At 30.6% G+C, this 12,923-nt stretch overlaps 1 protein-coding gene across 2 annotated transcripts in view; it reads right to left on the bottom strand.

The window, feature by feature from the left end:
- LOC130451500 (myosin-VIIa) overlaps positions 1 to 12,923 on the bottom strand; it is a 54,303-nt gene that overhangs the window by 26,902 nt on the left and 14,478 nt on the right. For both annotated transcript variants that reach the window (XM_056790540.1, XM_056790542.1), the window contains exons 2-3: positions 9,599 to 9,643; positions 33 to 293 (exon numbers count right to left, since the gene is read on the bottom strand). In XM_056790540.1, coding sequence (XP_056646518.1) covers positions 33 to 293; positions 9,599 to 9,616 — 279 coding nt within the window. In that variant the 5' untranslated portion in view covers positions 9,617 to 9,643. The remainder of the gene's footprint in view (positions 1 to 32; positions 294 to 9,598; positions 9,644 to 12,923) is intronic.

The raw sequence follows: 12,923 nt of genomic DNA, 5'->3' as shown, positions 1-12,923 counted from the left end.
TTATTACATGATTTTAAAGATCATAAACTTACATAAATGAGATTCTCGTTGTACCGAATTAGAAGATTCCTTAGGATTCCTGCCTCATGAAGATCACCTAAACCAATCATGTCTTCAACCCCGTGTATAGAAGTAGTATGCATCGCCTTGATGCGTCTTTCTGGTGATAACCAATGTTCATTACCATCATCATCTCGAACAGCTATTCTTCTACCTTCAGCTGATACCACACATGCTCCAATCGCCACGTCGAATTCTCCGCCTGAAGTTGGTTCGATCCATATATAATCACCCTACAAAATAAATGAACAGAAATATGTTTGATATTTAATAAATTCCTTTTTATATGAATATGATCAATCTTATTTAAACTCAATTTAGAATGAGCTATGTTGTCTAACATGTAGAATTTGAAATGAAACATGAAGGGATGAAGAGAAAACAAAGTGCATTAATAATTAAGCAGATTGTGAAAAAACAAAATCAAAATTTTTGTGGACAGATTGTGAAATTAAAGGGAGACAAATTGTAGAAAACAAAGTGGAAGCAACTAGAAGAGGCCCTCAACCTTCTGCAAATAAAAGCTGTAGTACTAGTTCATTGCTTGTTTTCCTTTAAATATGAGAAAAACTTTTCTTCCTTTAATTATAATTAAAGCCATAATTGTTTTTTACATCAGATGAAATTGAGAATCTGAACTGCAACGTATGCATTGTTATTTTAATTTATTTGAATTGTTTTATAAGCGCGTTGGCTTTGCTTTCGATTATTGAAACAAAATAACACTTGTAATGTACTGTAAAAATTATTACCTGTAAAACAAAGGACAATACAAATTTCTTGTTTAATCTGTTATAATTCGTTATAACAAAAGAGGTTAACTATTTAATTTACGTTTGTGAATACATACATGTTTACTCTTTCTTTATTTAACCTGACAGTATCTAATAGTGGCATTTAGTTTCGTCGACGTCAGCGCGCAAAATTCAAAATCAAAGAAATATATTCTCTTTAAAATATAATTATATACAAAGAATTTAAAAGAGAATATTCATTTGAAGAAAAGAAAATGAATATATACCTAAAAACAATATGTTAAGATATAAGTGGACCTATAAATGTTTGTCTTACTAAAATGAATGCTTTTTTAGTTAGAGCACTGTATGAAATTAATATAAAATAATTCTGCTTTTAATTATAAATCCCGTATTTATAAATCTGAAGATATTTTCCTGGAATTCTTAGGCCGAATACACACGGATCAACTTAAAATAAACTTATTTCTGGTGCAAATCACCAACCAGTTTAAAATGAGGAACAACCTTTGTATTTGAATGGAGAACTACAGACGGAGCCACTGGTTGTCAACCAGTTGGCAAAGCGTTCAAAGAATCTCAACCTGATGATTCGCTAGCAACTTGGATCAACCGTCTCTATTTTGAGATGCTCCGTGTGTATTGGACCTTATTGTACAAATATATTGTTTATAGTATTTAGTTGTTCGAAAACATCCATAAAGTATATGTAGTTAAATTCATTTCAACTACATTAATATTTCAATACAAAATTATTGGAAACCTGTACTTCTATCATTATTCCAAAGATAAAAATATCGTCATATTTAATTATATTTACATAACTTGGACTTTCATCATTTTTGTTAACAACAAGCAGGTACTGTGCAAAAACTGATCCTCCTTGGTTATCAAGTCGGTTAATAAAAAATTACTAGTTTGATATCATTAGAACAATTTAATTTACAGTTTGAGTATTTATGTTTATAAATTATAATGAGGAATGAGAGATTGCAGCTGGAGAAATTATTGCGTTCCGATATACTTGTTTCTATGATATTTAAATAAAATCAAATCAAAACCAATACATTCTTGAACGTAGTCGTCAATAATCCACATGAAAATAGCCTAATACCTAACGTAGCTAACTAATATCTATGAAATACGAGGTGCAAACAAAAAATAAGGTGAATTACTTAATTTTTAGCATATTATTTTTTCGACAAGAACCGGAAGTCGCATTCCACTCAATCTGATAAGTAAGGCGGATGTGGACAGAGAGGAAGATTTTAGTGACCAAAAACTCGGGACTCAAAAGTGACTTGTGGTATAGCGCATTGTCATGATAAAGATTTTGCACGGACTTGCACGAGATTTTAAGTTCTTTACTAAGCTATCTAATATACAATTACCTGTTCAACTTGAATTTAACTCTCTCTGACTCTCAACTGACTTATTGAGGTTTTTAAATGCTTATACTATTTGTGAACAGTCTTATAATATATATCTTATAATAAATACAGCTGTGAAACTGGATACTCACGGAAACAATTCTAACTAAAATTTATACTGTTTCCCAAAATAATGTTGTACTTATATGAGTTGTGACAATTACTACATTCCAGATATGTAACAATAAAAAAACAAGCAAATAAATTTTCGCACCTTTTATTATCGAACTTCATAAATCTCTAATCCACTTTACGCAGCGATTCCAACGTTGCTTCTACGATTCAAAGCATCCTTGATAATCGTCTGAAGATAACCCATTTAGAACCACGCACTTCTCAACATCACTATAATGAGTTCGTTTGAGGTTTTACTTAATCATTAGAAGTAAAGAGTCACAGGGGGAATATCAAATACTGTAGGGTGTATGCGGCATCATTAGAATGCCGTTTTTTTCCAAAAAATATTTCACAGTTAATGAGATATGGGTGAGTGCGTTGGCGTCGTGTAAGATCTATACTGTCTTGGTGAGTTAGGGTGGTATAATAAAAACGCTCAACACCTACAGCATCTAATAATATCTGTACAGCCACTATTTGGTTAGCAACATATTCAATTTGTTTACGGGTGTCGGGGTGATACCCAAATATACCAGTCTCATATTCAATAATCATCTCGCTTTATCTAGCTTCTGCCGTTGCTGTGTATACGGTACAACAAATCCTTAAAGACTGTATTTCCTATTTGTTGAATCACGATAAGTGTGTGATGTGATTTTCTTTAGAAAAATTCGCAAAACACAAAAAACAAACATGACATTGACTTCAGGCTAGAAATAAAACTGCAAAAGAGATCGCTAGGCAGCATGAGATAGAAATCATTAATTCTTTTTATTAACCATTATTGTATTGCCTCTTCCAAAATTTCACACAATTAATCAAAATATTTATTAAATTGCATTTCTATGAACCTAGTCCGGTATTCGCCGCGAATTTGTTTATGTGTTTTAGCGACTGGAAATGGTTAGGTACCTCTAAGTAATTTTCCGAAAATATATTGACATGAATTGAAAATTTCCGATTCTACAGCTACGTAAAATTGAAAAAATAAGCTTCATATTTGATCGACACGTCTCTGCTTTAGGTGCCACTTGTTCTGGAAGGTGTCAATCCGAAGCATGTTGAGTGGACAAGGAATTCGCGTCTCTAGCAATTCTTATACAATTGAGTTTTCATATAAACGCTTTTCATATCCAAGCAATTGTTTAAACCACGATTGTTTAGTTACAATTTTCTTTATTTTAGCGATATTTATTTCAGGTGAATTCCAAAAATTCCAAAAATCTCTTTAAGCGAATTTACAAAGGAAAAATATCCGACACTCCCTCTTGAAATGTTATATATTTCATTTTGAATACTTATAATGATATAACAAAGACATTTTATGTCATTTACTGTCACTTTTTCACAATTGAAATTTTATTCTTCTAGTTTTTTGCTTCTAATCACTGTTTTTTTAATAAATTTGCATCACAAAGATATATCAGTAGTATTTATTATCCACAATTTCAAAATATTTTTTAACTATATCTTGTTAATAATTTGGTATAAAAAATTGTTCTGTAATGCGGTCAAATGTCCGGAAGTTCCGGCATTTTCACATCAGCATAAGTACAGATTCGGATGAAAAAATGGAATAGTAAACCAAACAAAGAGTGAGATAAACTGAACAATCAGTAGAGCATAACAAGTATTTCCTGTAGTTCAGGTCGTTCCTACGACAGGGGTACAGGCTTACTGGCTGATCAAAAAATTTACTGAATATCACTATTTACAAATATGTGGAATGCTTCAAAATAAGTTCAAAAAGGACCTAATTTTCTTGAATAGATGATAAAATCTGTGTAAAAATAACACATTAGTTTGAAACATATATATTTTAGGAGTTTCCCAAATATTTATTAACCACAACAGAATATATAAAAATTATGATTGTTTAGAAATGTTTTAATCAGAATCTTAGGTGGCTTTGCAAATGTGTTCAAACACTGCAGTCAAAGAAGAGAAGAAAACAGATTTCGTTAGGTTTTAAAAGAGATTCATAGAATAGCCATGTGTTCATTTTCAAAATTCATGTACCTTTTGTAACCTCAGAATAATGCAACTTTTTTTGTGGACATTTGAAAAAGTGTAAACTATATTTTAGCTATACCATATTTAGCATAATACTTTTGAACAAGCATTGAAGTCATATGATGCAAAATATCTTACTAAGGAGTATTGTTAATATTCTTTGGTATTTTAAAAATTATCCAAATCTTTCAAATTACGACTCTCGAGTTATATGTTTAGCATAGTACGATGTGGTTTTCAAATACACACAAAAAACAAAATAATTTGAATCTACCTATGGAAAACAGTACATACAAATTTCAAAACTCTCCATTGGGGTTAAGACATGTTTGCCATCGTATCCTAGCATTCCTAATTCGTCTTTAGAGAAATATAGTTTAACCTCCGCAAACCACAATACATTTGCGCAACTGTTTTCTTTTATGGCTGTACGTAATTTTTGAACTAAATTGGCATAAGCATCTGCAATTTTTGCTCGACATCCATTCTGCATCCAATATAAGATTAGCACGACCTCGACTGAAGGTTACATTTTGAATATTTTTGACGGTGATGAACATCGATGTTTCCACTCCTTACTCTGCATTTTGATCTCTGAATCATAGTGATAGATCCAAGACTCATTCATTGTTACTTACCTTATAGGAAAAATTTTTGTCTTGTCATTACTGCATTAAAATACGTCTGCAAATATCTTTTTGAGTTTGCTTATGTGCATTTGTTACTATTCGTGCTAGCTATCACATAGGTTATAATATACTGTGCGTTGCTCCATACGATCCATTTTGATACTGGGATATGACTGTCGAACGCTGTCTTCCACTGTAGGCAGCTTCAGCTTCAGAGTTATAATACACAATAGGTTACAATGCGTTGTAATGATAAATAACTGTTTCAATTTATAAAAGGATCGTGTAACGATAAATTTTAAAATTTCAATGGACTTATGATCCACAGAATGTTAGATGACTAATATTTCTTTTACACGTGTGTTACAGATTTTTTCAAAGTGAATCAAAGTAATTTGTTACTGGATTATCCGCCCAAGATTTATAGAGTTTCATCAATGTAACAAAACATTTTCCAAAGTAATATTTGAACCATTGTGAAATATATTGCTTAATGTATAGTCTCCAGAAGTTGAGTATCTAATAGGATAAATTATTTTTTATTTTAAATTTTACATTACATAACGATATTGCATCAAACTAATTAAATTATATAGAGAGTTTTTAATGATAGATATTATGACTCAAGTAAGAAAATATATTCGGAATCAAATTAGCTATCAAGCTATTTCACAAAATTATTTTTCATCAAGTATTATGTTAACAATTACAAACTAGTTGACAACTAGTTCGAAAAATGTCAATAATAACAATAAACTATTAGATGGGCAAACTTTTACAAACAAAGAAACTTTGCCATTTCGTTAAATTTTGCCGTGAATCCATGGTATAATTATCTAAGTCTAGCTTGCAATTCTTCAATTCATCTGGCAGTAGATACGCGTATGTCCCTTTCCATTTAATGCCGTATTACTCAAGGGCGATAGATTAGGGCTACTTCTAATGGAATATTATTGTCCTTGATATATAATACTCAAACATTCCTTAAAAACGGTAAAATATTTATCGGTATTGACACCGACTGACACCTAAACAGACTTCCAAACGAGACTCGTCACTCCAATTTATTTTGTTCCGAGTCTCATTCCGATGGTCTCTCTTCCATTTTCTTTTTGGTTTGAAGTTAATAAGGGTTTCTTACCTTACAAATCGGTAAAAAAATTAATATTATAGATGGAACTTGGATTTGGGTTCTATCCCTACATCATACACTCAACTGGTCTTAAGTAGCGCTTCTATTTTGTTTTGTTATTCGCTTCAAAGTTTCTGTCGTTATCTGTGAGCTTTTCTTTAAATTAAGAGATTTTGGAGTCACTGAATTGTTTTTCTTGTGAACTTTCCATTTCCAAGATTGTACCTTGTTATAATAAGACAAGTTACTCCTTGTAAACCTAAGATTCATTTGCCTGCGTTTTCATTATACCTTAATTAACTCTATTCCTTGTAATTTTAATTAATGTTACACCACCTGCAGGAAATGGTACAAAAATTTGAATTTCCAATATTTTTTCTCATGGTAACTTTCATAACATTATTTTTGCTGAAAGGTTGTGTGATTTCAATTATTAAATTGGATTATTTGTAGCATACTATTTCAGATCAATTATTGATGACACTGTATTTATTGAATTCTTGGAATAGAAAGATGGGAAATTCATAATAAAAATGAGGCTGCAGATATTTTTAAAGGAAGTTTGAGGTCTCGATTTTCGTATATATATATATGTATATATTTTCATGTACATAAATTTCTGTTTATTTTTGACGCATTAAATACTTACAATAAGGGGGGCCATCCATAAAGTACGTCACACGTTAATGGGGAGGGAGGGTATCACCTAAGTGTGACATCGTGTGACAAGGGGCTTGGGGGGTCAATAGTTTTGTGACGTCACATGTTAAAATTTAAAATACTAAAACGCAAAGTTTGTGAATTGAAAATTTAAAAAATTTTATGAAATGTTGTACTTTATGTTGATTTTATTAGATTATTATTTAATGAAAATAAGTAAAAAATGAAAATAGCTGTTTTCTCTCGATTATTTTCAAATAAATACATAAATTTAAAAAATGTGTGACGTACATTAGGGGGGGGGTTATAAAAATGTGACAACCTGTGACAAGGACGGGGGAAGGGGTTCAAAAGTCCTAAAATTCGTGTGACGTACTTTATGGATGGCCCCTAAGGTTCCACTTTCCAAACATTCACTTCCAGAATCTATTACAGAACAAATAACAATAATAACGACATTTAAAGTGGGTAAAAAACGAAAGATTCCGTTACATGATTTAATGACGATCTGATAAGGATAATAGTAAATCTGGTAAGGATAATGGTACGATTAATGAAATTATTATATTGTCATCTGTCCTTAAGAAGTGTTCAAAATCTGAAGTTTATCCGAGGTTTCGAAGTGTACCAAAATCGAGTTCAAAGATTCTGTTACACAGATACATTCCTACCCTGAATGTTGATATGTGTACATTTGATTAAACATCATTAATAACCGTAAGCATTAGGTGAAATCGTCTCCTGGGTGATAATTGTACATATGTAGATAATAATTAATCGTGTAATCACATTTATATTATATCGTTTTTTTAATTCAAACACCCCCATAAGATGTTTGGAAGGTTTTTTTAGCTTGTTACTTACAATTTAGAATCTCAATAAAAAAATTCAGTCAGCATAGCTTAGAAATAGATTAAAATTAAAAATTAGAATTTTCTCAATTATGCAATACCTCTATTTGCAACCATATAAAAGCATTAATGAACATAATAACCTACTTTTTAGTTCAATAAAGATGATTACACAGCACTTTCACGTCAGATATTATTTGTAGTTCAGATGACTATTAAAAAAGATTATCTATCTAAATATTAGTTTTTGTTTTATTGTTTTCCTCATTCAGTATAAAATCGAACAATATAATAAAACATCCAAACCATATAACATTAAATTAGGTGTGGTGGAAACTTAACTAGCGACATAAATACATTCCCCTATAGTTCATTTTTATTCTAGTATCTATACTACTGATATGATTATAAAAGAGAGATTAAAAAGAACAGTAACATAGAAAGTAGATGAATTATTTATCGCTGATTTATATTTTAACAATCGTTATTTTATAAAAATATGGGATCGTTTGTTTGTAACGGTCAAGTTTTCTAGGAAATCAAACGTCCAAACTTTTTCCTTATTACAAAAATGACCTACAAAGTGACTAGTATGAGCGGCGTCCGTTTCTCATCTCGATTGTGTAATAGCTGCTAATAAAGATGTAGCAATTAACTTAATATTAAGTTAAAAAATGCGAATAAGTCATTAAGAGGGCTATCTTTAATCATTCATATCCTATTACTTTGTTAATGAATTGTAGTTTTATAATTAAGCGTTAAATTACACTGTAATCGTAAGGTCTATTGTATGCCTTAACAGAGTTAGTTCCAAAGATCTAATGAACTAGATGTACTGGTGTTTCATCATCTCCCCTATAGAATCTGCAGTTTCTGATAGACATAATCACTTGATGTTCTTTCTGATTCGACTGTGCCCTGTAAGGATCACTGGCGATGTAGCTTATGTGTGAAATTCAAATAATTGTTAGATCTAGTGTTAGAGATTCGACTGTGCCCTGTAAGGATCACTGGCGATGTAGCTTATGTATCAAAATTTATAACAAACTTTTGGGACTTTTTATGTTCCGTTTATTCCTTTTTCAGGAACTGTTTTCAATCCTGTATGACCAGGAATCCAGACTAAAGAGTCTTGCCTATTTATTCGGGACATCTACGTTAGCTTCACGTCTATGAATATTACTATTACTTACGATTGGGAAGCCTTGTCGGTCCTAATTACCTGAATAATACCTTCGTCACCCATTGAGGCTCTCTAGGATTGGAGAATCGTCCGGATTTCACTGGATTTGAATAAGACTGTTTTACTAGATCAAATTCTACAATTTTTCTCCGTGTCTTAATAAAAACGGATTTGTATCTGTGATAACTGACTTCCGCATGCCTTGTAATTAGACCTACTAGAGTTTTTGACTCCTGTCTAATTAGTTGAAGTCTGACCTCTATGACATAATTTGACATATCTGAAGATATATGACTGAATTCATGCCGATATATTTCTTTCCTATCCCACCGCTTAAGACGTTCCTTAATTCACGAGTAAAGGATTCAAATTGCATGGTTCGGGTCCTGTCAGCGATTAAGTACTCCAACCTTGACCAGTTCGTGGAAACTTTCATTCCTTCCGAGTCTCCTATATCCAGATCTACTATTCTTTTGCTAGTTGATAGCAATGGTGAGTATTTCGTACAGTCCCAGCTACTGTGGTACTATTTGATCGAATTTCTCCCCAAAAATTACTTAGCACTGTAGTTGTTTTTGTTTTGATGTTAATGCAATTCGAATGTTAACAAGTCCGATTTTATTCAGTATAGATAATTTTAATACCTAAGCTGTTCCTAAAGTGATACATTATAATTCTTAATACTACTTGCTTATCTTGTAACATTGCCAACCAAAGCTGACCCTACAGTTTATCGGAGTAGATAAAATTTATGCATGGCAAACTTACCCGTGTGACTATTACCATTGTGGAGAGTCATCAACGTCGGGAAGTCTGTAATAAAATAAAAATAATAAATAAAAGTAGTTATTCCACTAATTTAAGCGTAATGATGAAGATTACAAAAATATATATATTATATATTGGTTCATACTTATATATGAACCAAACCTGCTCCTCAATCTGTCTTCTCCTTGGATATATATATATATATATATATATATAATTGTTGAAATGATTTCAATCGTAAAAATTAAACGTATTTTGCATGTTAAAACAAAATGGAATAGCACACATGATATGATTGAAGTACAAATTAGTTCAAATTTATCTGGTTGAGTCACGACAATAATAAAAGAATAAGTGAAAGAATAATACTAAGTGAAAATGAGTGGTTATTACTTAAACAAACATATATATTTTTAAAAAATATCAAAATAGTTTCGAAACCCATTTGTGGTGAAAAATACGTGACACTAAAAATAGTTGTTGCTTTTAACATACTTATCTCTGATATTTAATTGACAATTTTTGAGTAAGACAATAAGGGAAATCGCACTATTGTTGATGAAATTCTATTAATTGCTTTTCAATCATCTAGAGGTAAGATGTTAAATCATTACAGGAAAACCAATTGGGTTTATTGTTCGAGTTTATTAAGACTTTATGAAAAATACGCTAAAAATACCCTCAATCATCAACCTACTGAATGAATAGTCATTGAAAGCTATAACGATTCAATTAAAAAATGTATTGATATTAATAGCTTGTATAAAACTTCCACAGGAACTTCGAAACATTGGAAAGCTGAGTTTGAAAAGTATTTACGATTAGAAAGAGCAAATAGAAATACAAATATTTTAGAGTGGTGGAAAGTGCATGAAAAAGTTTTTCCTACACTTTCCGAGATGGCCAAAGATTTATTTAGTATAATGGCTACATCTGTGCCTGTTGAACGATTGTGTCCTACAGGTATGATCATGACAAAATCACTACATCATTGAAATATGTGATGCGAGCGTTTTTATGTTTGAAATCTTGGTCATCGTGTAATTAAAAAGATTAAATTAAGAATGTTAAAAATTAAATAATTTATGTATATGTAAAAATATTGTTGTATAATAGCATTTTTAATATAGTTAAAAAAATTATATTATATTATCAATTTTTCATTTCATATGATATTTATTCTTAATATTTAGAACTAAGCGAGACGAAACAACGAGACGAGACCAAGACTCGAACTAGATTTTATTTTTTCGGAATTGACGAGACCGAGACGACATTTTTGATACTCTCGTCTCGTGTGAAGCTCTACTCAAGACATAATACTACATTTAATTAATAGTTGCAGTCGATTAAAATTTAAATTATCAAAAAATTATTTATGTTAAAAAAGTAGTGAGTTTTTCTGTCATGAATTATTTCTTATTGTCATTAGTGAGAGGTATTTATTGTGATTATATACTTAAAATTCAACAATGTTTACCAGACAAGAGAGATTGATTGGTGAAATAGGTTCAAAACCCTTAAACTAGCCGACCGGAAAATGTAGAACATAATGTTGGTGTAGGATCCATTTGTAACATTATTGAGATGAATAATATGTCGTCCTTATAATGTAAAGCTAGTATAAGAAATATCTAAAAATGATCGTGGTCGCAAATTGGAATTTTGTGAAAACATAACGTAAAAGGTAGATTATTTTTATTTTAAACCCTTATTTTAAAAGATTTTCGATGAAGCTACATGTTGAATGATGCAGTGAATCGCTACAATTGTAAAAATTGGAGTGATACTAATTTTATATGTATGCGAAACACATAACAGAAATACCTTTTATGATAAATATTTGATCAGGCATTATATGTACCACTATTATTGAGCCATTCAATGTGAAGAACGATCCAAGGTATCGAAATTTGTTCAGAAATCAATTAGTTACTGCAATAAACAATGAAGTTGGTAACAATTTTAATCACATTTTTTTTTCAGTGGGATGGGTTTTGGATGTCGAAGGATACCACAACCGTTTTTGGTTCTAAACTGACACGTTTCCACTTTTATATCGCTCATCTCCCTTTTATACAATTATTATATTACACTTTCACGATTGATACTGCATGTACACAATCTAACTAAAGCGGCTATACTAACATACTAATAATCTGGAGCGGATTCAAACTGCTTGTCTGGGTATATGATGGAATATATGCTGCTATAATTCATAAATCGTATTTTTTATCATGCCTTGTACTTATCTGGAAAGAGTCTTAAAATTTAAAGAATTTCGAAATTGGAAATAATTTTCTAGGACAACCTAATAGCACAAATTTGAAAGAAGTGAGTATAACTTTCAATAAAATTTGTTGTTGATACTATTAATACAATCATTGATATAGTATTTTTATTGAGACATTCAAAATAACACATTACGTTAAGAAATACAGACCAAAGAGTTACAACTGAAAAATACACATGTATTTATTACTTTCATTAAATATAACTGTTTAATCAGGCTGAAAATTACAAAGTCAAATAATACCGTCAGCGTTTAACATCTGTGGTGGAAAGTCCGATGTGAATTTTAAATTCTTTCAAGACTACTTTAACCGTTAAACAATTTACAGATGTATAAAAGTGTGAGTTTATTTTCGCTGATTCCATGTTACATCAATGAATTTTTACTTCAAGTACAAAATAACTGTTTTTCTAATTTCAATTGCTGAAATTTAATTTATAAATAATGTCGAAGTAAATTTGGAACTATGATATAACAATAGTTCACGCAAAAAATACATATTACTCTTAGATCGGGTGATTGAATACCCGAATAACATCAATGAATCCAAATTTATTCAAACTGTACACCAATAAGAAACTAAAATGGCAAATAGACAAGAAATGATTTTAACAAAGTGAACAGATTCACACATTCAACATAGCAATGCAAGAATTACACCAATATAAACAAAAAAGGCCCTGTGTCTAGAATATGTGAAATAAGTTGTATAGGTGAATACAATACCAAACCTCGAAAAAGCCTAGAAGTGTGTCATCTTACTAATAAATTTTTTTATCAGAAACACAAAAATAAAAATAATACGAACGATGAACGTTGATATAAGTCCTACGACGGGTTAAAACTATCTGTATATGGCAAAATACTTATAGTAAAATCATGAAAACTACGTTTGGGTTTTCGAATACGATCTTTTTAACTAAAATATTTTCAAAGATGGCCGAATCCGGTTCTATTATTTTAAATGGAACACCGAGTATATTAATAAATTTTTGAAATCTACGTAAAATTTTAGTATTCTTTTGACCAAAA

The sequence above is a fragment of the Diorhabda sublineata genome, chromosome X (assembly GCF_026230105.1).
Source record: "Diorhabda sublineata isolate icDioSubl1.1 chromosome X, icDioSubl1.1, whole genome shotgun sequence".
Lineage (NCBI taxonomy): Eukaryota > Metazoa > Arthropoda > Insecta > Coleoptera > Chrysomelidae > Diorhabda > Diorhabda sublineata.
Note: the sequence above shows the minus strand (reverse complement) of the source record. Positions and strands in the feature narration are given on the sequence as shown.